Source organism: Epinephelus fuscoguttatus, linkage group LG1, assembly GCF_011397635.1.
Source record: "Epinephelus fuscoguttatus linkage group LG1, E.fuscoguttatus.final_Chr_v1".
In the NCBI taxonomy this organism is placed as follows: domain Eukaryota; kingdom Metazoa; phylum Chordata; class Actinopteri; order Perciformes; family Serranidae; genus Epinephelus; species Epinephelus fuscoguttatus.
Window position 1 is genome coordinate 17717164 of NC_064752.1, and position 27453 is coordinate 17744616.

Here is a 27453-nt window from a genome sequence, read left to right on the forward strand (position 1 = left end):
AGGCATACAGCATAACTGCTGTGACTAACTTATCATAAAGATCTAACATGTACCGGTAAATCAAATTTACGTTAAAGAGTAAATAAAGCTCATAGTGTTATACTCTGCTGTCAAGAAGTGTTGATTGATTGGTTCTTCATGCCGAACCTGTCTGCCTGGCAGTGTCAGCGCTATCAAACTTCATCACTGTCTCCACGACACTTGAACAAGGTGTAAAAACATCACAAACCCAAATCTAGTTGATCTGTCATCTTGTGGTTTTAAAACTTGCAGATGCCACTTAAAGGCAAATGTCTTACCTTTTTACATTTCCCACAGTTATTTGTCTTCACAGATCACTGCTTAGTGTGTCAGATCCTCCTTGTTTCAATGGTGCTTTTTTTTCCACCCACACAGTCTTATCAGTTCTGCTAGAGACAGTAATCAAACCACATGCTGTGTGTGTGTGTGTGTGTGTGTGTGTGTGTGTGTGTTGGGGAGGGGGGCAACTTGGTAGCTTTTATTGCATGGCCAGACTCCCTGAAACTCTGACAATAACATATTTTAAGGCTACCTGACATGATAGATGAGACCGTCCACCCTGTAGGATATTACCATTTTTCTGCAGTGCTTCCTTTGCCCAGCTCTCTCTCTCTCTCTCTCTCGGCCTGGTGTTTGAATCATATAAATACTGAAAGACTGGCACCCCTTTAAAGTTTGCTCAATTTTAACACTTGTCTTGACAGCACATTTTTGTTGTTTCCCCCCTACAGCCACCAACTCCCCCATCCCTGCAGACAGCACGGTTTGCATTGGAGCTGGTTTTGTGACAGGGACACATTCATCATGTAATAAAGTGATGCAAGCTGTTACAAAATGCCAAAATGAAACTCAGCGACTGTGAGTACTGTACAGTAGTGAAGAGGAATTGTGGCTATTTTCAGGGCTGTTCCTTCAGCTTCAAAGCCAATGATGTTGTGTTAGAGACACAAATGATTAACTCCTGCTGTTACAAGTCAGTGTGTGTGTGTGTGTGTGTGAGTGTGAGAGAGAGAGAAAAAGGAGAGAATTTATATTTGTTGTAATGGTGAGCAGGATTTTTTCATGCATAATGTTACTACTGAACAGCAACTTTAAAAATGATTTATAGATGTTGATTATTCCCTTGTGCCGTGTTTGTGCATTAGCTTTCCTACATGTGCCTGTCTTGTAGCAGCAGCATTACAAGTTTGCATGTTAATCATTTATACTAAACTAAATGCTCTTGCCCCATATAAAAAAAACACAAACAACACAGTTTAACCTCACATGTATTTTCAGAAACCTGCTGTTTCAAGGCATTGCTCTCCCTTCTAATATTTCTTAATTTGCGACGTGTGTTTAAATTAAGATGAGAACACGCTTATGAATTCAAACATATTTTACTCCATTTGAACAAGTTGCAAGCATAGTGACTACCAAGTCGTATTCTTTTACAGTGTTTTACTGCCACCTATTGTTAAGGTACAGGACAACTGCTACTTGCACAGGGAGTCTTGAAAAACAAAAACAAAGAGTTAGTATTTGATGATTCAGTCAGCATTGAAATCTTCTGTCACTTACTCTGTGACTTGTTACACATCATTGATGCATGCTTTCTGCAGCAACGTTCTGTCTAACGAAGGAAATGTTAAAATTTTTATGAACAAAAAATCAATACAGTGTGGCATTAATTCATAAGAGAAAGTGGATATTTGTTGAAATAAAAGTGCCACAAACTAATGCTATTATAAGTCAAGTCTGTATTTTCAATAAAGGGTTTTAAAAGTCAAAGTCATGCAAGATGATTATGGCCTGGAGGTCAGTAAATGTTGAAAAAATCCTGCCATTTAAGTGGCCACTAAAGTAAAATCATGACCTGTTGTCCTTAGGTTTTGCACCCAACAGTTGGGACCGAGAAGGCAATGACAGACTTCTCTAAGATGGCTTTCAGATGTGGAGTCGATCAAAGTTAAGAAGGTTGTTGGCTTCAGACCAAGCAGGGTGCAGTGCCCCATCCATCTCTGTGGCAACTTGGTTGCCACTTGCCAGTGTGTGATGTGCCCCGCCAATAGTAGCTTCACAGTCAGGGCAGCGTCGACTCACCATAGCCCCTCCGCAGTCTGCTATAACATAGACATGCCCATTGGGACATTTGTGCCAGTGTCCAAGTGGCATGTTCATGGCCGAGACGATCATCTTTCTTTCCTCATCGGTGATCCCCAAGCCCGTGGCTGGAAGCTTGTCGTCTAGTTCCTTCATGGCCTCTTTCACTCTGTGTTGGTCTTGCTCAGTGAACTGACCAGACTTTTCCAAAACCTCTCTTATTGTTTGTACCTCGGATTGAATCTTGACACTTTGTCCTCTTAGGTCTGCCATGTGGCAACGGGCGTTGAGTTCAGTCAGGAGAGTGAGTCTCTGCAGCTCTCTCTGCAAATCAAAGACCTGCTGGTCTGTGAATCTTTGGCGCCAGTCGCCGAGCCAGCTCACAAACTCGTCAACACACTTGCCTAATCTGTAGCTTTGCGTAGATGACATTTTTTTCATTTGGATCTCCCTCAACTTTGCCACTCTCATTAGGAAATCCATCTTGTTTTCCTGGATCCACAGATCCTTTGCTGTGAGATGAGATTTTCCCAGTCTGGCATTGATTTCCATATATTGATCTTGGTAGTTTGTATCAAACAGGTGAAGGTTGTCCTCCCACTGAGTTATAAGGGCCTTCCTGTGCTCTTCAATGTCTCCCTGAGGTCCATTTATCTTCGCCTTTACCATCTCTATCTCAGCCAGACTGCAGTTGATCTGAGAGCCATAACGTAGATTCTTGCGTATTGGAGTTCGACACTGTGGACATTCCTTCAGTTTTATGGCCACCTCTCCTTCATTTGCCTGCTGGTTGTCATCCATCCCCATGTACTGGTCCATACCTGTGCACTCAAAGGTGTGTCTACAGTCTTCTAGCTGAATGAAGTGAGCGTCAGGCTCATCCTCAGTGCCGAAGAAAATCTCTGTGACCTCGTCGTGATTACAGATGCGACATTTGTTTGGACATTTGTCTCCGCACAGACCGATGCAAGGGTGGCCGCAATCCAGGGTCTTGGCACAGGGCTGGGTGCATGGCGGACGATCGCATGGCTCGTGGCAGAGCTTGCTGCAGCTTTGGTGAGGGCACTGCCAAGCACAGGGCTCAATGCACGGATCACAGGGCTGTCCACACAGCTTCATGCACTTACTGTGCACGCAGCAATTCTCACATGGTCTCCGACATGGGGGGCAATCACGAGTGCAAGGCTCCTTGCATGTGTGAGAGCAAATGAGGAGACGGTCACATTTTTGACAACATGGGTAATGATACCGTCCCTGGTGACACTGGCTACAGGTACCGCGACAAGCATGGCCGCATTTTAGCTGCTCTGCACAAGGGGTCTTACATTTTGGCTTCTTTATGTCATTTTTGTAGAAGCACGCATCTTGCTGGCTGTGGCCACACTCTAGTTCTAAAGTGACCTCCACCTTGCACTGAGTGGTGCATGGTTGCCCACACAGTGAATCACATGGATGTCCACAGCGAAGCAGCTTCTCGCAAGGCTCCTTGCATTCAAATGTCATCGGGTCCTGGTGGCAGGGAACCTTCTGTGTGTGCTGACACTGGGGTATGATCTTCTCAACCTTCTCTGGACATTTCTCAGGGCATTTTTTGTGACACAACCGTGGGCACCTGTGTCCCAGATCACATAAAATCTTCTGGCACTTCTTGAGACACTGGTACTCTTTATGCTCAGGGTCATAGGGGTGGCAGACTCTTGTGCACACATGGCCACATTTCAAACGGAACTCACAAGGCTTGGTGCAGCCCCCCTCCGGGGCTTCTTTGAAATCATCAGCACAAGATGCCTGTACCTGTCGATCTGGATGGTTCTGACAGCACAGGGTCAGAGCTTTCCCAACCTGGTCTTTCTCCCTCAATGTGTGGAAGATGTTGCTCCAAAGTTTGACCTGGCCCAGCATTTTACTGTTGCCAATGCAGTAGAGACCTTTCTTGGCACGAGACAGGGCCACACAGACACGATTGGAAATGTTCAAAAAGCCAACTTTACCCTGCAGGTTGCTGCGGACCAGAGACAACAAGACAATGTCATTCTCTTCACCCTGGTACTTGTCCACTACGTGCACTCTGACCCCTGTGAACTGGCTGGCAGGCATAAGTTTGCGCAGACAAAACAGCTGGCCGGTGTAAGTCGTGAGGATGGTAATTTGCTCTGGTTTGTAGTCCTGAAGGAGAAGATAGCGGCAAAGAGCGACTACAAACATTGCCTCATGACGGTTCTGATGGCTTTTCCCATCTCTGATCTCTTCCTCTGGGTGGCTGTGCTCCACAAAGAATAAATTGGTATTGAGGCCCTGTAAAACAGCGTTTAATAAAAACAGATTCTGTGTTATTCTTTGGTGTTTATCATATTCTTTTTATCATATTCTTCTGAATCTTGTACATCGCCTGACTTTGACTCAAAACATATTAAAAGTCTAAGAGACTACACAGACACTTTTCATCCGTGTAGGCAAGTAAACAGATATTCACTGCTAAGAAAAACAGGGAGAACAGAGATGCAGCAGGAGAGCAAATGAAATGCGCACCTTGATGTTGTCGTAGTCCAACACAGAGGGATGGTTTTCCAGCTCTGCATAGATGTGTGGGGTCAGAAGACGGGCAATCTCTGGTCTCATACGATGCTGAAGAAAAAAACAAACATAAACACAGGCAATCACATAAACATACAGAGGCAAACATGCACCTACAAACACACAAATTAAAGTGTAATGTGCTTTGTCTTTAAAGGAGCTCTATTTGACATTCAGAACATTAAAAAAGCAGCAAAAAAATATATGCTATGCAATGATATAGTGGAGTAACGATGTCCTGAGCAGAGAATAAAGTCACGCTCCCTCTGTGTGTGTTGTAATCCAAGCTTCTCTGTTCTTTGTTGTGATAGCTGGTCCGACCGCGGGTGCATGCGAGTCCCCATGTGTGTATCCTGCTAGCTAGCTAATCACGCCGCTCTGCACTGCACTCATAATGGCTGATAATGTTACGGAAGCTTAATGCCCACCGTCCGTCTGTCTGTCAGCACTGTTGCTGCTCATGCCGTTAGCACTGTTAGCTGCTGGGACATTGAGAGCCATGTGCAGACAATCTCTGAATCACAGATATGGTCTGAATGTCGTAAAGAACTCCTTTAACCACATCATCTAAACATTTATTTTTTTGTGAGATACTGCAAAAAGATGAACAGCTTAAAAAATGCAGAAACACAAACCTGGTAGTCAAGTCTGACATAAGGAAGTCCCATCTTCACCAGCCTCTCAAACATGGACATCTCCAGGTTGAAGTTCTTAGCAAGCTCGAACACTGTGGCACTGGGGCGCAGCTATAAGAGAAATCACATGTCCGTCACATGCCTTAAACACCCCTGTTTTCGTGAACTATATATATCTGCCAATAATGTCACATTTTTATTATTGTGCATTATTCCAATTAAAACTATAGCCGATAACACCAGATGTAAGGCGGACCTGCCGATGACCCCTTCATATGAGTCAGCTGTCAGTGTTTGTCTCTGTTGTTGTCTCTGACTTCACTCTGCAGTGTAGTTTATACACTTTACTGATACACCAGAGAATGGCACAGTAACACTGGGCTTCATTATCTCCCTCTCTCTTACTGTTAACTATAAATTTAACACTGATATTAAAAGTCATTTTACTTTCACAGCCTTGCATTTATTATGTTCATCTGTAGTGTAGGGTTATATGAGGGCAAAGGCGTTAAGGGAACCCCAGAAAACCTCCCTCTTTTTCCCAGCCTAATGTTGGCAGGTATGAAGAGTCAGAACTGTTCTTTGTTTTTGTTGTGTTAATAGTGATGTCGGTTTGATTTGGTTCGGTCAGAGCTATGGAATATTAAAGCATCCATATTTTCTCACTGTATCTCAGCCTTTCTTACCCTCAGGTGTACACAAACAACAGGTTATACACTTCTCTTTAAAATTAAAAAATGGGAAATTATCAGTTTTTGCATTGGTTGAAAAAAATCTATATATCGGTGCATCCTTGATTATTGTTAAAGAAAACTTAGGCCACAAGAAGACCACAGGTTCTCCGTTTGTACAAAAAATAGAGATTTTTAGGGCTAGAAATGTGCTTTTAAGATTAATATAGCATTTTAATAAAAGTTTAGTCATCTCTCTAAACCTTATCCAGCTTTTGGCTTTTTCCATCCACTGGTGAATAAGTTCATTTGGCGGGTTTATTAGCATATTTAAAGAGTCCTAGATCATAACCGTGCGAGGGAAGAACAGAGAGATGACTTTCACAGTCACGTGCCTGAGGTGATCAGACCATTTGCAGTTATGTAAATGCTAGTGAATACTTATTACACAGTTCCTAGACACAGGTGGAAGCCACCGTACAGTAGTAAGCCTAGAAGCGATAAACTATATTCTGCTATGGGTTTCTGCTTTAGGGTGACGGAGAGGGAATATAGAATGTATGCAAATGCTCTCTAACTTTCTTTCCCTGTACTGCGAAGTTTTTTTTTTTTTTTGCTGTTCCGTCTGTACAGTCTGTGCAAGTGTTTATGTGTGTGCAAACCTAATTTAGCTCGAGGACAGAGTGTGATTGTGCATGTATGTGGGAGGGGTGTGGGGGAGGCAAGACGAATTCTAGTATAAATGTGAAGCATTGTGTTCTGCTCGATTCAACACCAAACCTGTGATTAATGAACGGCACAACAGCTTATTTTACTCGGAAAGTGTGATCCATCCACCTCCATTTCATGCACAGATTCAAGTTTGGGTTCCACTTAAACAAAGCTCTGAACACTTGTTCATAGAACTGAAATAAAATACTATTAAATGGTTTTAAAGTCATGAAACACACACTGAGCCATAGTTAGGTATGCCATCAGAATACCTCATCTTGTTTGCTTTTTAAACATGTTTTTTTGCCACACCTGTACAAATTTAATTGCACCGTAGTTTAAATTGATAAATCAGAGATATTCCAATATTGATTTATTCATTTTGCACATTGAATTGCACCCACTTGTATAAAACAGCGAAGGGAGCCTCAGGCACTGGGCTAAATTACTTTTATATTAATCTAAGGCACCTGATGTATAAAAATGACCATTGATTTCCAAGCCCAGGTTACAATAAATGCAATTTTCAAGTCAAACTCTATTTTAAATTCCATTCTTATACTTGCTAAACTTTCAGTGCAACTGCAAGGAAGTCAGGTTTGTTTGTATATTCAAATGCGCGCATAAATTCATGCATAAACACAGTACAGCGAGCAAATATTAGGAAAAGAGCAGACAGAAGTTACACAGCAAGAAGAGAGCAGGACAGAATATTGAGATGTGTGGTAGAGTTGCGTGTGGTTGTGTGTAGTTGTGATCGCATTCTGCAGATTGCTAGACAGGCTGCCCGGCCATATGTCCTTGGCAGGCCCTGACAAGTTGTTGTAATAGTCTGCTGATGTCCAGCATATCACTCCTCACTTTTCTCCTCTCTGTCTCGTGTAATGGCAGGCATGGGATGGTTTGTTTTGCCATTTCCCTCAAGGCAACACGCACAAACAAAATGACAGCCACACAAATACACCAAATCCCAAATGACAGGTTGTCCTTTAAATTTTCACCTAGATATGTAAATGAGGTAATTTCAGCCAGAGGATGATGGCTTATTAAAATACACCAGGGCACAAATTGTCACGGAGAGTTTAATGAGATGACACCGAGAGTTCAGGAATCATCGGCCTATACGTCTGTGTGGGTTCTTACCTGCTGGTGGTCTCCGATGAGGATGAGGTGTTGGCATGCTTTGCTCAGTGTGGTGACGGTGTGGGCCTCGAGAACCTCTGCGGCTTCTTCCACAATCACCAGAGGTGGACGCACTTTCTGCAGAACCTTACGGTACTTGGCTGCCCCTGTTGTTGTCATGCCAATAACCTGATGAAGAAAGGGTGTGTTTATCTACACATCTCTGCCATTTTTATGATATCTATAAACACAGGCCTGGAATACACACACATGCACAAACAGGACATGCATTAAATGGAGAGGTGTCAAAGTGGGGGGGCTGCCTTGGACAAGCGGTTTGGTGCCTTACTCAAGGCGACCTCGGAAGTACCCAGGAGGTGAACTGGCACCTCTCCAGCCACCAGTCCACACTCCATATCTGGTCCAGACAGGGACTTGAGCAACTGACCCATGGTTCCCAAGCTAAGCCCCTATGGACTGAGCTACTGCCACCTATTACTTTTATTACTACAAACTGTTGTAATGCTACATGTCGTTACTAGTATGTAATTTTAATTAGGAGTAGGACAAAATGTCAACATGGAAATATGTATCATATTACTTCCTCTAGCAATGCATACAGTGGCACCATAAATATTGAGGAAAATATTAAAGGAACAGTGTCGAAAGTTTAGGGGGATTTAATGACATCTGGTGGTGAGGATTGTAGATTGCAACCAGCTGAAACTTAGAGTTCCTTCAGTGTCAGGAGGGTTTTAGCAAGAGCAGATTTATCTGCAGAGGTCCCCTTTTATCCAAAACAAACATACCCGGTTATTTAAATCGGTAGAAACACTGAATAAAGCAGTTTCGTATTACAAATCGGCGTTTCTCCAACGCTGTTTGGGACATCTGAGGTGGGCTGCTAACCCAACACCTGCTAATGTGTGCTCACCTTTTTTCTCTGATAACTTAATACAGATGTTCAGGAGGTTTTTACCAGGAGCCAAATTATGCGCAGTGTCTCTTCATCTCCAAAACAAACAGACCCATTGAGTTGAACGAGTAAAAACACATGTAAATAAAAATCTGTGTCACTATAGTGGCCGATGCGAAATGCGAAAAAAGAATGTCCCTGTCTGGAGGCAGTGTTTGGTGTCTGTTCTGGGCTACTGTAGAAAGATGGCGGCACAACATGGCGATCTCCATAGATGAGAGAATAGATGAGACATTAACGGCCCATTCTAAGGTAACACAATGATTCTTACTTATTATATTTTATTCCATTATATCCATATCCTCCTAAATCCTGCACACTGGACATTTAGAAACATACAGGCATTTTAAATGATTCCCCTGTCAATTTGACGACCAGAGTCACTACTTCATGACTTCCTGTGGTTGAGCTTATCAAATGAATAAGGGATCAGATGTTAACTAACTTGTGGTGGAGGAGAAACTCACAGGTGGAAAACAGCAGAGTCGGTGCTCTGATTCCCAACCTTAGTTGTAAAAGGTTGTGCTACTTTCAAATTGTTTTAGTGTTATGTTTGTTCAGTATAGCTGCGTCCAGACTCCTAAATACATCAAGTGTAAAGTGGTGTGCACCTTACAGGCAACCAAAGTTCAAGGCACACGCTACTGAATAGAAGACCTTTTGATTAAACAATCTATTGTTGGATCATTGAAAATTAACATTTATACTATTCATCACTGCAGTTATACAGTACCGTGGCTTTCTTGAGAAGGCAAAGGTCCTCATGACGTTTCACATCAGCCAATCTGTCCACTGCGTTCTGATAGGCCTGCTCAGACTCCAGGACTTTGGTGCAAAGTTCTGCCCTGTAGCGTGCCACCCACAACCTGCACACACAAAGGAATTTAATAATAGTAAAACACTGTGACGACTGACTCAATTATCTGGAAGCCTGAAGACACTCATTATTTGCTCTGCATCTGGAAGTATACTCAGAGCTGAGGTCAAAAAAAAAATGACGCTGTGGTAATTATGGTGCTGTGATGCTGCGATAGTACTCTAAGTGTAGTTTACCAATTACGGCAAGACATGTAATATCTGTCTTGGCGGGAAATTGCCCTGTTTGTTAGTTTAAATGATAATTACGACTATGTAAACATGAGTCCTTACAGTCCTGTTTTCACACTATTAGAAGTTACATCTCGGCTCTCCGAGGTGAGAAGATCCTCTGGGAGACATTTTCCTGGTGATTAGTTGACTTAATTATACACACTGGGAATAGACTACTTCTACCAGACTGGGGTTGCTCGGGGGATAAGAGGAAGCAAGAGAGAGAAAGAAAAATGAAGAAGGAGGCAAAGGAGGATGGAAATGTAGGAAAGGTACTAGGAGAGGTGAAGGAAGGTAAGAAATGAGAAAAAGCACATTGTTAGTGAACAAAGAAAAGAAAAGATAAACAAAGATGCAGATTTACCGATAGAGTCTCCATCTGTCGGGCAGGCTAAGAGTCCAGATGTCCAAGACTGCGGCTTCCTCTTCTTTAGTCATGGCTGTGCTCTTCCCCAGCTCTTTCTTGATTCTGTTCTTCATCTTTTTCTTCTGGTCCCGCTGCATCTGTAGAGATCAGAGCAGGGTCAACTTTGAACTTCAGACCCTCAGTTCATTAACTGTTTCAAATGAAGAGCATGCACCAACTGGTCATTATTAAGCCTTGTCCTCACTGCTAAGTCTTTGCTGTCTTTAGAATGAACTACGCCCAGTCTTAGTGGTGCACGTTCATGTGAATGTCCAGCAATTCTAGCTATTGCCTTGCAGCGCAGGGTACAGTGAAAACATTCTCCCACTGGCTTGTATAAATGTAGGTAATCATTCATCATTTGTGGTAATGCCATTATGGAGTATCAGGTAAAAGAAATTTGATGGATAGAAGACAGTATTCATCGTAGCACATGACCCGAAATCTGGAACATGTTGTTTTTTTTTCAGTTTTAGATATTTTTGTATGACAAACCAGACATGATACCGACTGCACACAGGCTGTTGGGGTTGGTTTTATGTACGGTTGCCCCCCAATAGTTGACCAAATGTTAGTTGACCAGAAAGGTCATTAGTCGTCAAGATTTCGTTGGTCACTTAGTCGCAGAAAAAATAAATAAATAAATAAATAAAAAAATGTAAAACTCTGTATTAGGAGCTGTGCCTTGTCAAAAGTAATCCAAACTATATAACTGGAGCATGTGGGATTTTAATGTGAAAGGACAGGCACAGGAAGTGGCCACACTCAGCAGTCAGACAGGAGTCAGGTTAATTTCCAGGGCTGGTACCTGCGGTTATTCCACAGGCTAGTTAATAACATGTCGGGAAGGAAATCCAAAGTGTGGGATCATTTTGAAAAGGTGAAGGACGAACCCAAGGTGATATGTAAACTCATCTTCATTGGTCGACTACAAACATGACGTATCATCTGAAACATGGAAGTAGCTACATGCCCATTAGCCACTTAGCACAATCATTACTAGGGGTGTCATATCGGCTGCCGATATTAGCAAAAAACGTGCATCTGCATCGTATCGGACTGCATGGAAAAATGCCAATCCAAGAACTCCGATTCAGTTTTTCACGGACTCTGATCCAGGTTTTCCGGCCAGCCCAGCGCACCGTGATTCAAGCAGTCCATTCCAGTGATTCGCTCCAGCACTTACTATCAATCCACCAGGTCAGCATGCAGACGGCAGACACACACGGAGGGAAGGGTAGGAAGAGTAGTGCTCAATTTAGTTAACTGACTATTTGTTTTCTGCTCTGGTTTTTTGAGAGTGATATTTTTATTTGGTTTACACTCTTACTGTTTAAGTAAAGAGCACTGATGGCATTGTTTTGAGCACAATTAGTGAAACTGGAGCCATGGATGGACTATTGCTTGTTTAAACAGTTGTACAATATTGTGTGTGGTTTTTTGTCCCCTCTGTTGGTCCCAGGAAACAGCAGCACCAGGCTTGCATTCACACTACTAAAATAACTGAAAAGGAAAGGCTGCATTGTTTGTTAAATGTCAACAATGTCTTGTGGTGTTAATCTATTTTTTATTTATTAAGGGGCCAAAGCAGCCAAAGCAAAACAGTTATATTTTTTATTTAATGTTCATGTTCAAGTTTAAAGTTTGTTTATTTAACCCTGTTAACAATAAACGGGTCAGTTTCTCATACCAACTGTTGTGGATCATTCTAACTAACCCGATTAAGTAGTTGTTCTTATTCGAGTAATATAGCTTGATCAAACCTTTTCTAACATGACTGACAACAAAATAAGTGAATATGTATAATACGCGCTTGGATCGGATCAGTATTGGTATCGGCCAAAACTCAAGGCTGTAACATCGGTATCAGATCTGAAGTGAAAAAGCTGGATCGGGACATCCCTATTCATTACTGCTTTGCAGACAGCGGCACTAACAGACGGCTCGCTCAGTGTGTGACGTTCACTTGTAGATAAAATATAGGCCTATATTAATGAAGGTTCATTAGTACGGTTTGGTATTTCTCTGTAATGTAGCACAGTGTGAACAATGTTACTGATACTATTCTTTCTCACACCTTCAACTCAAACCATTGTGTTGCCCCGCCCAAAATATATCATTTAATCATTACATTAATATCAGTAACATGCAGGCGACTAGTCGACTAATGGCCCTAAATGATGACTATTGGTCGACTTGGAAAACTGTTAGTCCGGGGCAGCCCCACTCCACATGTTACGTGAAAGGACAGAAAAAGTAAACAAACTTGGCTGTAACTTAAAAAAGAACTGCCTGTGTTCCCATCACATTTGCCCAGGTTCCCACTGATACAGGCACTTGTTGGTAATTGACGTGTCATGGAGGAATCTTGAAACAGCGAAAGAGTAAAACAGCATAGGCACATACAAAGAACAGAAAAAAACACTCTCCCTGCTCTCTGAAACATTAAATAATGTAGATCTGTGGTTCCAAAATTGGTATAGACACTTAAGATGATCCTTGGGCCAGGTCAAAACTGACCTGCACCATGTTGTGACGGTGTTAAATATGAACAGTATGTCAGGGTTAAAGAGCAGAAGACAACACCAGCATCTAAATGAACCAAAGTGACATTTTCAGGTAAGTTTATGTGCTGCTGCTTAATGTGCTGCAGCTGACCAGCTAATGAGCTACCCATCTAGCTTGATATCTGACATTAACAGGGCAAGCTGAGGTGAAGGACAAGACGTGTGTTCATGTTTGTAAGTTAGCCAAATAATAAGGAGACTAGAGCAGGAGAGCTAATGTGGGTTGATGTTTAAAATGTGTGCCTCTTGTGTTGTGTGTCAGGTTGCTGATATAGAGCAATGGCTGTGATTTTTACTTTACACCTGCTCGTAACCAGCACAAGTAAATATTTGGATCAGTGGGGAGAAAGACATTCAACCTGACTTTTAGACACCAAAGACACACATTTAGTAATAAACAGTGAATTTAAAACCACAGGGTACCTTTTACAGAGCAGTGCAGCACCTGCTACCAGATGGTTCTGTTGGACATCTCTTAGATTTACTGAAATGATGTGCATATTTCCGCTCTTCTCAAAGCGGTCCGCTCTTAATAATAGCATTCTCAATCAATTTGTCTGATTGAACAGGGATTGCGAAAATGTTAAACTCGTGAAATGTTAAACTCATTACAATCTCCACATGAAAAAAAACCCCCCCGTTAATTTTACCTCCCATCCTTCCTCGCTCTGCTCAGCCTGTATTTCAACTTGATCCAGGTTCATAGCCAGCATCAGTTCCTCCACTTGTCTGACAGCCTCCTGCATGTCTTCTTTCTTCTTGTCATGTCTATCACCTCTGGGACCGATGTTGTCTTCAATGATCCGCTCCGCCTGGATCAGATCTGCTTCCATTGCGATTTCAATGAGGTCGTCCTCGTCTTCCATCTCCATCGCCATCGCTTCCTCTGCTGCTATACCCAGCACATGAGAAATCAGCATGAGAATGATTTCATTCACCAGCACAATAGATGTGCAGAATTTCAGTTTTAATAGACAACCTAAAACTGGGTCGCATTCGGCACCCTAGTATTGTATTTATTACTAACAAACAAACAAATAAATGAATACGGTATGTGCAAATTTGCTCATTTTGTTTTGTACTGAGCTGTAGTATGTAGTTGAGCTAAGCTACCAGTTACTCCACATCAAAATGACGTTTCAGCACATTGAAGCTACCCCCAGAGACATGTAGCAAGCTAAGCTACCAGAAAATGGCAAAAGTACCTACTAATTTTTCACTTTATGTCAAACCAGTGTTATCTTAGTGATAAGAAAAAATATCAGCCAAACAAAAAGGGAAGGCAAAAAAAAAAAACAATCTTCTTTTTTTTCCTGTCTTGACCTCTTTCAGTAGGCTATCAGGCTATGTCAGTTGTTCATGTAACAGAAGTCCAAAATATATTTTTCAGTCAATAAAACCATAATAAATAAAAGACAGTAATATCAACTACGAAAATAACATAACTTCATTAAAACGTTTCTTTTTTGGGGGCAATTAAAACATGAATATGTCCTGCAAATAACACCTGACATCAGTATGTCACTGTCTCTGTCTCTTCTCCTCCTTTATAACGGTATTCTCTGTCTCTAGCTCATTTCTCAGCCCTTGTTGTGTCTATGTCTCCAGTGTCCACTGCAAATCCACTAAATACAGTCAGGTCCATAATTATTTGGACAATGATACAGTTGTCATCATTTTGGCTCTGTACACCACCACAATGAGTTTTAAATGAAACAATGAATACCTGCTTAAAGTGCAGACTCTCAGCTTTCATTTAAGGCTTTTTTCAAAAATGTAGTATGAACCATGTAGGAATGACAACCATTTCTTCACACAGTCCCCCAACTTTAAGGGCTCATAAGTATTTGGACAAACTAACATAATCATCAATTAAACAGTCAGTTTTAATACTTGGTTGCAAATCCTTTACAGTCAATGACTGCCTGAAGTGTTGGACACATAGGCATCACCAGATGCTGGGTTTCTTCCCTGGTGATGCTCTGCCAGCCCTTTACTGCAGCCGTCTGCACTTCCTGCTTGTGTTTTGGGTGTTTTGCCCTCAGTTTTGGCTTCAGCAAGAGAAACGCATGCTCAGTTGGATTCAGGTCAGATGATATGACTTGGCCATTGCAGAACATTCCACTTCTTTGCCTTAAAAATGTCTTGCTTCAGGTCAGTGTCCATCTGCACTGTGAAGCATCGTCCAATGAGTTTTGAAGCATTTAGTTGAATCTGAGCAGATAATGGTGCCCCAAACACTTCAGCTGTCATCCTGCTGCTCTTGTAAGCAAGACAAGACTTCACTAGAATAAATACAGAGGGTTTATCACAAGATGCAAACCATTGGTTAGCCTTAAAAATGGAAGGCCAGATTAGAGTTTGTCAAAACCATCTAAAAAGCCTGTACAGTTGTGGAACAGCATACTATGGACAGATAAAACAAAGATCAACTACCAGAATGATGGGAAGAGAAGAGAAGGAAGAAGGGAAGGAACTGCTCATGATCCAAAGCACACCACCTCATCAGTGAAGCATGATGGAGGTACTGTTATGTCATGGCCATGTATGGCTGCCAGTGGAACTGGTTCTCTTGTATTTATTGATGATGTGACTGCTGACAAGAGCAGCAGGATGAAAGCTGAAGTGTTTGGGGCTACGTTATCTGCTCAGATTCAACTAAATGCTTCAAAACTCATTGGACGATGCTTCACAGTGCAGTTGGACATTGACCTGAAGCATACTGCAAAAGCAACCAAAGACATTTTTAAGGCAAAGAAGTGGAATGTTTTGCAATGGCCAAGTCATATCATCTGACCTGAATCCAACTGAGCATGCGTTTCTCTTGCTGAAGCCAAAACTGAGGGCAAAACACCCAAAACACAAGCAGGAAGTGCAGACAGCTATATTAAAGGGCTGGCAGAGTATCACCAAGGAAGAAACCCAGCATCTGGTGATGTCTATGTGACCAACACTTCAGGCAGTCATTGACTGTAAAGGATTTGCAACCAAGTATTAAAACTGACTGTTTAATTGATGATTATGTTAGTTTGTCCAAATACTTATGAGCCCTTAAAGTTGGGGGACTGTGTGAAGAAATGGTTGTCATTCCTACATGGTTCATACTACATTTTTGAAAAAAGCCTTAAATGAAAGCTGAGAGTCTGCACTTTAAGCAGGTATTCATTGTTTCATTTAAAACCCATTGTGGTGGTGTGCAGAGCCAAAATGATGACAACTGTATCATTGTCCAAATAATTATGGACCTGACTGTACATACAGTGTATGGGCGAGACACGTGGGAGACACTTCAAGAAAAGCAATGGAGCCAATCAGAGGCAGAGTAGGGCGGGTCTTGCTAAGAAAAGCCAAGAGAAAAGCAGCAAGCAGAATAAACTGCAGGATTAGTAAGTGATGTCATGTGGAAGTGCTTCCCTCGTCTACATGCCTCGGTGTGGCCCTGGCGTCAGTCACATTACTTAACCCTTAGTTTTATTATCTTTATCCAGACCTCCGCAGAAAAAAACAGTCCGCTGCTCTTCAGGGCTGTTCCTGGGGAAAAGAGTTTGTAACTTTTGTGGATGCTACTGCACTACTCGGTCGATTAATTAACTTTACTACTGGGGGGTGTTTTGGCATGGTAAGGTGGCTGCCTATATCGCCTATAGGAAGATCCTCCACTGCCTCTGTAGAAGGAATCTTGTGCTGTTCAAATGATCCAGTCACAGTAACACAGTTATAGTTTTTAAGGTGCTGTTTGCACACACAGGGAAAAAAAGCCAATTATCATAAACTCTCACACTGTTTCAGCAGAGCACCGCCTCCATTAAAAGCCTTACCTTCATTTCCATTTGCATTCTCTGTCTCCCTCTGCAGGAAGACAGTGGAACCCAAACCCAGCCACTCCATCATCAGACTGGACTTCTTCTGGTACCAGAACTCAAAACCCTCCTGTGTCTGCAAATCATTTCATGAACAGGAACAGATGAGTTTGTGTCCTCTATTCTGTCTCCCTCAGTTTACACACACATGAAATATTTATGGTGTAGTCACTCACAGGAGGCAGGTGCAGACTCTCCCAGTGTTCGTATGAAATGAAACTCTGCAAGAAGCTTTCACGCAGGACTCCTTTCAGGGCACACTCCAGCCTTATGCTCTGTTTCTGGATCCTTTCCTCCTCTTGACGCAGGTTTTCGTATATCTGTTAAGCAGGTCATCGTGAATAAGTGGCGAAATCACACAGACTTTGTGTGATATACTGCAACTTATAGAGCTGAGTAAAGTGCATAACAAATCATCAGTATCATGTGACTCTCTTTAGAATATAATAAGCCAAATTATAGGAATTATTTAAAGATATACACAGTCAAATATTCTCAAAATGTTGCTATGCATGAGAGAAAAACTGTGGAGCAATTTGAAACATCAAGCTCAGTCAAAAGAGTCACACTGCAGCACAGGCAGTATGAGGAGCTCACCTCACTATATGCAAAACGCAGGTGAGGCGGCAGCGTACGTCTGAAGTCATGCGAGCGGGTCAGCTCCCTCAGATTGAAACGCTTCAGGATCTCGCTGCTGCTGCGGCCTCCGACTCTCACTATTCCCTCTTGCTGAAACTTGTGAATACCTTAGATGCAGAGGCAAAACGGAAAGCTTGTTTGCCTTACATCGCCCAGTCAAGGTCGCAGTTTGCAGAATAAATAATGAAATTAAACTTGAAGTAGATGTCTGGGGTCCCTTAGCGAAAGTTTCAGCATATACAAATAAACCCAAGAATCACTGTTTGAATCAGAGATACATACAAACAACATATAAAATAGATGTGAAATTACTGTCATCACTGCTTACCCTCAAGGAACTGATCCAGGGCATGGTTAGTGTAACACACCACCAGCATCGGAGCTGTGACCAATCTCTCTGTCCAAAGTTTCTGATTGGTCAACAGAGCCTGAGCAATCTTAAGGCCAACGTAGGTTTTCCCTAAAAGAGGAGGATTTTGTCAGTTTACAAGTGTGTGAAATACATTGTACACTTTTTCTTTTTTCATTCACAAATCGATGGAGTCATCCCCTAACCAGTGCCAGGAGGTCCCTGTATGATGGTCAGCTCCTTTGTGAGGGCCAGCTGGAAGGCTCTCATCTGAGAGTCATCCAGGCCCAGCTCCTCCATACTCGGCCAGGCCTCTGCTTCCAGGCAGTGAAAGGGCTGTATGCTGTCCTTGTGGTCGGGCGTAGCGACAGACGACAGGCTGTACACATCTCCTCCTTGCAGATAACCTGGGGGTCGCACATCTGTGCTGCACTCCACGATGTACCTGGAAGAATTATGGATAGGATCTCATCTTTTAGCATCTACTATGTGTGTGAAAGGAGGATGTAGAGACACTTCCAGTTAATAAATCCTTTTAAATATGTTGGTCAGAATTGATTTTGATATTGATATTTATTTCGAACATGTAAAAAAAGAACATACAAATGAGCAGAAACACAAAAAGAAATAATGTGTACAAATGATGAAAAGCATAATGAAAAGTAATTGTCAATGTGCAGTTATTTTGATTTACACATTCAAAAAGGAGTGGGAGGAAATAGAAACTTGTTAAACCCCACCCCTTCTCCATAAGGCATTGAGTGAAATGAAACAGACAGCTTCCCAAAATTAATTCTATTGTATTTGTGGGGAAAATGTGTCCAGCAAAAGACGAATGACACTATTAAGCCATGTGTAATGTGTGTTTTGGGTGTGTTTTGAATCAACTAAACTTTACAGCACTGCACAGAAACCTCCGCCGCCAACTAGTGTTTTGGGGGTGTAACTGCAGAGTGACACAGACACACCACGCACAAGTATAAATGCTCACAACAGCGTAGGCCACAGGCGTAGGGTCTGCATAGAACTGACACACGAGTAGAAATCTTGCTTTAGTTAGACTCCTCGTTTGAGTCTGGGTCTGACTGATGCTTAAACATGGCTGAACCTCTCTGATGTTTCCTCTAATGCTACCCATATTGATACGCACTGCTCTTTCACTGGTCAACCCAGCATAAGCAGCGCTGGAAAAAGCTGAAAGCAAATCCTACTGCAAGCTGCAGTGGTGCGTGAGGCGGAGGCCAGATCCAGAATTTGTCAATGAGGCAGAAAGAGTAGATCTGCTCCTGGCTCCTTTTCAGAGTTGGGTTTTTAACTACCAACCATGTCAAACAAAATATTAGAAAGTATATTCCTATTAAAACATCCTTACTTTAAAAGTAAAGAAGTGTCATAAGGCCATTGGACTGACTCAGTAATGTCAGTTACTCAACCATATCTATCTAAAGCTAATGTTAGCTAACATTAGCCATCATAAGTGACTGGTTATACCACACCAAGTACACATTCAGCATGCATTTTGTTGCCTATGAATTCCACTTTCCATTGGTAAAAGAAAGAATGTGTTATCGGACATAACATCTCTGAATGCAAGCTCAAAAGCAGCATGTGTTTAATGATTATAAACAAGGAAAAACAGTGGGATATTTGAAGAATTGATCTCCAGATGCCCCCAGCTAAACTAGTGGGTGTTCCAGGGTTTACCAAGAAAAAACCCACAAGCCTGCACTGTTTGCTCCACAAGACTAACCCAAATCAGTATCTAACAAGGTAAAAAAAATGAGAAAAATTATAGAGAGGAGAGCTGTTTTCAATATATTAAAAATATTCTATGTGACCGATAACTCCCACAGTGCACCTCTGAAGGAAAAACAGTTTAAAGTTGTTTAAGGTGGTCACAGGAGAACGGTCTGGGAGACAGATGGCCAACAAAGTGTCTCATATAATACATTACTTTGTGATATCTGTGAAGGGCACCGGGAGTGCAGACAATAACCGAACTTTTGAACTCATCCATGCGTGATAGCTTTTTGGGAATACCATGGCGATATAATTAACTCATGGCAATTAAAAGCATGATTGCTGAACTTGCTTTGTACCATTCCTCCCCCCGCTGCCCTTTGAAAAATCTACAAGTGAACTCGTTTCGAAAGTGCTGTGGGATTATATAAAAGCTGTGACCTTGACGATAAAATGTGAAAAATTCCTCCACGGCACACAAACACACACAGACACACACACTCCTACCTCTGAAAGGGCAGGTTGTCCTCCTTCTGCTCCTGTAGGCCCTCTAGAACATACCGATAGGCCTCAAAGTAGGCGGTGGTCTCGACCATCAGGAATGACTGATCTTTCTGTGAGATAAAATAAGTTTGTATGCTTGTTTTATATGAAACCATTAAATCCCCCGCCCTGCCTCATCCTGCTGTTAATAAAACAGGCTTGATGAGGTGTTAATTCACCTTTATGGTCATTTCGGAGGCTGCAGTTTGTGGTGCTATTCAGTTATACTGAGAGGTAGTTTGAAGATTTTGTCTGAATTAATCAGTGAGGGTGGACTATATAATAAAACCACTACTCAGTGTTTCAGGGTAATGTACCTAATAAACAGGCAACTCAATGTACAGTTTCAGTTATAGATTAAGTGGCTGAAATTAGACCGTCACATCACGTATCTGCAGCTCCATGCATTTGCCCTTATCAACACAATTTACTGCTCACCTCAATCCTGGCCAACTTGAATCTGCTTTCTTCAGTAAAGGCAATCTGGACCCGTCCCTTCGCCAGTTCGTTGGGATCCCGATCTGACACCGTGGCAAACAAGAAGCTCTCAAAATTATCACACGACAGGCAGACGAGGGAACCATAGATCAGCCTCTTGGAGTTCTGCCAGCGCACAAACTGTAAGATAGATGGATGAAGGCTGTTAGTGTAGGTCTTTCCATTTGCCATTAAATTAGCAAAGCACCAATGTATCTCTTAAACATCTAAATCCATCCGGAGACTAACCTTCAGTGGCTGACTGTCAAACTGGACTACGTAGGCGAGGCCGGTATACGTGCACTTGGGTACCACCAGTTTGGTATCAAAATATACTCTGATGTCATCAAAGCGCTTCATCTTCAGCGGATTACCACCCCTTCCCCTGTCCATTTGGTTCCAAAGGAACTGCTGGATCCCCTCACGGAGTGGCCGCACAAAGTCCTCTCTCAGCAGCCGGAAGTGCGTGTCAAGGTAGAGGTGGGTGTTTGTGTAGCTCTGAGAGGTGAGGTTGGGTCTGAGGAAGGGCCTGTGTTCCTGATGGAACTCCTCAGGAGTCGGGTAGATGGGGATGGTCCTGAAATCTTGTTGCTCTTCACCTGGGTTAGAAATAATGAGAGTTTCAGTTGGCTTGAGGCCAGGGTATGAAAACATTTTTAAAAAAAGCATTTCAGTAAAATTATCTCTTTACCTGGGTTATCACGCCCATGGTTTAGGAGGGAATAGGTGTCCTTGTCCGAGCGCAGAGTACCCTCCGAGGACCTCTCTTCCAGGTGTTTGACCAGGTTCTGAACACTCTCCATGCTCTCCTCCGTTTGAGGCTGGATGTCCACTCCTAATGCTCTCAGGCGGTTGATGGAGGCCTGGAGCAGCGTCAGTAGCAAACTTGCAGCCTGGAGTGAGCTAGCAGGGAAAATGCTGAGGACCTGATGGGCATATATAGAGAATCATTAGCTAGATAGCAGTTGTACTCTTTATGGTTGAATAAATACTTAACTAATTTAAGAATTGTTAACAGAAAGAAACACAATCAGGCTAAAATAATTATGCAGGTGCTATTAGTACCCAGGTGTCCGTAGCCAACAATGCCATTGACACCCAGGGTGTAAACAGCAATGTGGCTATTTTCACCAAGGTGTATGTTCCTTTGCTAAATTGCATGTACATAGTGCAAAGTACAACCTTAATCTCAGAGAATATTCAAGATCAGCTAGAACTTACACTAACCATGACCCCTTTGCCTGACTAATTATTTTATTCGTTTTAGAAACAGCTCCTCCTTTTCATGCTGTGTCTGAATTATCAATGTCATTTCTGTTTGTCATTGATGATGCTCTGTTCTGTTCCTGGGGGGTCTTTACTGCTGCTCTCCCTGCCTTAGGTTTTCTATGTAGGCGCATGGAAAGGCAGGGAGGTTTGCTCTCTCTGCCTCAGGATTTCATGTAAGCGCGTGGAAGGGCAGACAGGTGTGCTTTGTATGCCTTATGGCTTTCCACGTAAGCGCATGGAAGGGCAAGCCATACCGCCAAACTCTGTAAATGGAAATAAAGTTTTCTTTGACAAAAGTGGTCCTGACTGAACTAATAATGTTTTGAAAACAAGTAAGTTAATATTTTGTTATGATGGTTGTCCCTTTCAGTAGTTTATGGACCCCAATATCTTATTTATTAGCTTCTTGCTGTAAGATGCAATGAAATTCTTCAGAAACACATTTTCTGTAAACGTTTCAACATTGTTGGTTGGACTTCATTTGTGTCCATCAAATGCAGCTCTTCTAGGTTTACTAAAATAGTAGAGCCAGAAGAGCTGCATTTACTGAACTCACATAAACTCACACTCATAGTATATTTCAGCTGATTAGTTCCTCCATTCAATCCTTCCCATTTTTTTTTTTACCTCTGACAGAATAGCCAGGATGTTTTCGAGGTGTTGTGGGTATTTTGCCCTGCGGACGGGGTTGAACTCTGTCCCCATGCCGGCCAGATAGTGGGGCAGGATGGTGCGGAAGAACCCTGAATCTTTGATGATGCCAGCCAGGTGCTGCAGGGTGCCTCTATCTGATCGTGACTGGAAGGCTTTACTCAGCACCAGGCAGAAGAGCTCGACAAGATCCTGCCTCATTGTTGTCTCACTTAGGACCTCTTGTAGGGCGGGTTTAGCTGACAGGGTGATGGCCACTACAGAAGGGTCTTTCCCAGAGAGTTCTTCCAGTGTTTTATAGCCCAGGCCATTACCCTTTGGTGCCTTTGATCCACCTGTAGAATGTGATCTCCCTCCATGGCTGTCTTTTCTTTCTCCCACACCATCTCTTCTCTCACCCCCTCTCCCTCCATTTCTGTCCACACTATGTCCTCCTCTCCTTACACCCATTGCTGCCATCCCCCCTCTAGCTCCCTCTCGTTCAGCTGCACCTTGCCTTCCGCCTCTCTCCCTCCATCTTCCTTCCTGTCTGGCTCCTCCTCTCTGTCTTCCTGCATCTCTTTCACCCCCTCTCCCTCTCCCTGAACCTGCAGCTCCACCTCTTCCTCTGCCACCCCCATGCACCCCTTCACCTCCTCCTACCCAATCTGTCTCCTCCCTGCCTCCTCTTCCTGCACCTCTACCACCCCCTCTTCTTGGGTCTGCTCCTCCTTTGCCTCTCCCACGCATCCCCACACCTCCTCCTCCTCCATCTGCCTGCTCCTTTTCAGCTTGACTTCCCTCCCGATGTCTTCTTCTTCTGCTCCCTTCGCCTCCACCAGCATTTTCATTTTGGCCAGTATCAGCACCTGGGAGGGAAAAAAACCTCATTCATATACTTAAGACCTTGAAAATAACAGTTTAATAAATTTGTACATAGGAGTGTAACTTGTTTGCCTCCTATATTTTATATTTACCACTGTCAGGTCCTCTTCTTCCCGTTCTTAAAGTCAGTCTGTCCATGGTCTTGCATGTGACAGTCAATGAAATTCAGGTTGGTAATGATTTCTGAGTGGCAAGAAATTAGAGTGAAAATGAAAAGCACACACAAGAGGATCACACAAGAGTTTGTAAGTATTCATGCCACAGTGAAAAGGTACTACAAAAAATACTGCTGCAAGTCCTGCATTTAAAATCATACTTGAGCAAGGCACCCAACTGGGCCCACATGGGTTGTGGTACAGCTACCTGGGTACCAAGTGGGTATGGGCCCAAAATGAGCATCTTAACTTGCAACCATAGTTTTGTTCCAGCTCAGTCTGATCAAGCTTTTGCATTTTGGAAAGATAGGGGCCTGGTTACCTTTTCAGACTTGTACTTTAATAATCATTTAGCTTCCTTTAATGAGCTGAAAAAGAGCTTTTCCCCTTCTCAAGCCCATTTTTTTCATTATTTACAAGTTAGGCATTTTGTTAAAGAAAATTTAAATAACTATGTAAATCCTAGCATGAAGCACTCCTTTTTTGCTATAATGAAACAAAATCCGGGATCGAAACACCTTGTCTCAAAATTTGTAACACTGTTTTCTAAATTGTCAGTAGTGTCAACAAACCACATCAAGTCTGCCTGGGAGGCAGATCTTGGTGTGGAGCTGTCCGATGAGGTGTGGAGGGAGGGGATGGAAAGGATTCACTCAGGTTCAATCAATGCCAGCTTGCAGCTGATTCAATATAAAATTATGCATAGATTACATTTCTCCAAAGAAAAGTTGAGCAAAATGTATCCTGACGTTTCTAATATCTGTGATAGGTGCAACCAAAAAATAGGGACTCTGGGTCATATGTTTTGGTTCTGCGCTAACAAATTTTTTCATGGTATTGTAAAGTTCATGATGTACGGCTGGAACCAGACATAGTTTTTGTTTTGTTTGATTGCTCCGAAGCCCTTTTCTCACTTCCATGCTCTATGCAGGAGACCATCAGATTTGGCACTTTGGTGGCAAAAAGGTTAATTCTTAATGATTGGAAGGCTTCCGACCCTCCTAGCTTCTCTAGATGGCTCAGGGAAATGGTCTCAGGGATGTATCGAGAGGCTTCGTAGCAACAGAAGTATATCATCTGTTGAGTCTGAGTGTATCTGGGGGCCCATTATCAAACATCTCAACTCTTTGGCAGGTTAGCTTTTGCCCCTGCCCTACTTTGAGAGTTTTTTTTTTCTCTCTTTCTTTCTTTCTCTATACGGTATATAAGTATATTCTTTACTCATTGCTATGTTCCTTACTTGATAGGCTGTTGTCGTAAATGGGAAAGGAGATAATTGTCCGACTGTTCGTCAGGTGCTGTTTGTTAGGTTGTCTTTGTTGTGTTTTGTGCGTATTTGCATATGTACACGTCCACTACCATAATATAGAACAGCATCATTTGTGCTTATATGGAGATAATCTTTTGATTATCGCAGATGTCTGGGTTGTTTTTGATTTGTTTGTTTTTCGTTTTTGTGTTGTGGCTGCTGTTGTTTGATGTATGTACTTCTGTCTTGTTAAATAAAAAATTTAATTAAAAAAAAAAAAAACTTGGGCCAACGTGGGTAAAATCACCCACATGGGCATTTGGCATGGGGCCATTATGGCACCCTTGGACAATTCCATAAAGGGCCAATTTTCAGCTAATTTACTACCCACATACAAATGTTAGCCGGGTAGCTATATGACACCATAGCTTGAACTTGAGTACATAAGTATCAGCATCAAAATATACTTTTAGTACAAACAAATAATGTGACTTAATGTGCAAAATTATTACAGAAAAATATACATTACTAGATTGTAAAAGGTGACGCATTAATGTGTAATCATCAACAATGTTGCATCTAGTACAGGCGGAACTAATTTCACTTTACTACTTCACATACTGTTGGTTAACTGACCCTTTAACATCATCATGATTTATTAATTGATTTACGTTTTGTTTTAATCTAAGTCTGTAAAGTAGGCTTATATTAACTGTAATGACGGTATTTATTGTGCGCCCCTCCAACACACTTCATTCAAACTCGACAGAAACATAATTCACCAAAACCGCCCTAATTAGTCATGTTTGTAGTTTTGTTAGTTGGTCCACTGTTGCAACATTTACTAACTTTAGTTTTATGTGAAATAATCCGTTAATTCACGGAGTTCGATGTAAAACGTCTTGCTCTCCTCTGGGTCACCTGCAGCCTGTTTAACCAGTAGAGAGCGGACACTGACCCCTGGTGGCCAGCACTGAGCACTACACGCAAGCTACTTTTTATACTGCAGGGTAGCTTACATTTTATAGTGATTTATCAGTTGATTTGTATTTTGAATTAATAATCTGAATCTGTACATTTATCTGTAACTACAGCTGTATGTAGTGGAGTAAAAAGTACAATATCTGCCCCCAAAATGGAGGGACACACCACACCTGATTTCTCCAAACCAACCTCCTGACAGGGAGGAGAGGAAGAGAGGAGCAGATGGGGACTTTGTTTACTTGCACTCAGTATATTTTCCTTGCATTTGGTGTATACCTCATGAGGATCACTGCACCGTTTATCTATCTCCCCCCAATAATATATTTCTTTCTCATTTTGTTTATAGTGTGTGAAGATCATTTGCCCTGGATGTATTTTGTTGCACATTTCTCTCTATGTGTATAGACAGTGGAGACAATTTCACTGTTTGTTGCACGGTTTGTATTTGATGTTCATGTTCAATTGATAATATTTTTCTCTGATTAAAAAAAAAAAATCACTTTTGCTTCAGTGTCATCTGTACTGTTAAATATGAGAGCCTTTCTATTTACTCTCTTACTTTTCTTTTACACATCTACACAGTCAAAAAGGATAATCGTATGATAAATGGCTGTAACTTGCTAAGGGAAGGTTTATGTGTTGGCAAAAATTCATTTGGAAGTCCAAAACATCTAAACAAAAAACAAAATAAGATAATGAAAAATTGAATTAAATCAAATTAAATTCACAGCACAAAAAACTGGCATTTTTATTTAAATTATGTTAAATTTATCCATTATTAGACAAAGTTAAAGTAAAATTGTCACTTTAAATGCGTTAGACTGAACCTTCAGGTTCCTCTGAATAAAATGATGTATGGCACGTAATGCTGACTGCTTGAGTTAGAAAATCAAAATAAATAAAGGCGACTCAGGCAGCCCCAAAATGGCTCTAGGTCTTTCAATATCATGCACTTTGCTCTGTTCATGTTTCCCACTATTATCAGTATGATTTGCAAGGTCACAGGAAGAGTCAGAGTCAGATAAGAAGGGGGGGATTCCAATGTTTATAACCTCAGAGGAAACAAAGCATCCATTCTTTCTGCTTGTCTGTCTCCATTCTTATCACAATGTTATTTCGTGTGACATTAGAATTTAACTAATATATGTGACATTTTTAATTCAAATACATCTTTTATTCTAATACTGTTTGAGAGTGGCCATTGTTTACAGCTGCAGCGCCTTCACCAGCAGTAGGAGTGCGCCCCCTACTGGGTGCAGGACAGAAGTTAGCTGGGAGTGTTGGTTTCTTTTCACCAGAAATCGGATGAGAGCTTCAAACCACAAACTGCTTGTCACGGATCTGATGAAACAACTGAAAACCTTACATGTATGGTGCTTACCCGACAAGGTAGTTCATGCACAGCGCATTTTAATTCATCATTTATTTATTTAATCTAAGTGTATCACATTAAATACTCGATACTTTTGATTTTTTTTATTTATTGTGGGCCCAGATCGTTATATTCAGAGTGCTTTTTTGATATTTTATTTAATCTTATATATTTAAAAAAAATATTTCCTAATAATTCAGCCAGCTGTCTCTACCGTCCTACCGCTCCCTAAACGCAACATAAACAGTAACAGAGAGATGTGACTCACCCAGACTGAAATCCACTCGCCATTTAATGTATCCACCTACATAAAGCAAACTGGATCAGGCCTGTTTGTTATCATGACATCAGCTCGGCTCTCTGGGTTTCTCTGCCTCAGCTGTAGCCGCTGCTCTCACTGCTCAGTCCAGGAAGCAGCTATTTAAATGCTCAGTGTCTGTTTCGTTT

General features: G+C 42.0%; 1 protein-coding gene across 2 annotated transcripts; it reads right to left on the reverse strand.

The window, feature by feature from the left end:
• Positions 1–1381: 1381 nt before the first annotated feature.
• On the reverse strand, positions 1382–27423 carry znfx1 (zinc finger, NFX1-type containing 1). Of its 2 annotated transcripts, none has more exons than XM_049590678.1 (19): positions 27275–27423; positions 23339–23429; positions 22359–23230; positions 21154–21388; positions 20712–21061; positions 20424–20603; positions 19950–20056; positions 17909–18147; positions 17682–17813; positions 17312–17460; positions 16891–17034; positions 16673–16790; positions 13505–13743; positions 10246–10385; positions 9526–9658; positions 7838–8005; positions 5313–5423; positions 4633–4728; positions 1382–4398 (listed from the first exon to the last, which is right to left on the reverse strand). In XM_049590678.1, exons 2-19 carry the CDS (start codon positions 23382–23384, stop codon positions 1948–1950), a joined length of 5910 nt encoding a protein of 1969 aa, XP_049446635.1. In that variant the 5' UTR covers positions 23385–23429; positions 27275–27423; the 3' UTR covers positions 1382–1947. The 2 variants fall into 2 exon arrangements, with proteins under 2 accessions (XP_049446635.1, XP_049446627.1); XM_049590670.1 differs by having other exon boundaries at positions 13505–13746.
• Positions 27424–27453: the final 30 nt, after the last annotated feature.

Excerpts from the sequence above, each read along its gene's own strand:
- znfx1 (XM_049590670.1), bottom strand. The coding sequence starts at position 23,384 with ATGGACAGACTGACTTTAAGAACGGGAAGAAGAGGACCTGACAGTG. Across the intron at positions 21,062-21,153 it reads CCATGGGCGTGATAACCCAG|GTGAAGAGCAACAAGATTTC; the intron begins GTAAAGAGATAA and ends TTTCTAACCCAG. Across the intron at positions 16,791-16,890 it reads AGAGTCTGCACCTGCCTCCT|ACACAGGAGGGTTTTGAGTT; the intron begins GTGAGTGACTAC and ends AATGATTTGCAG.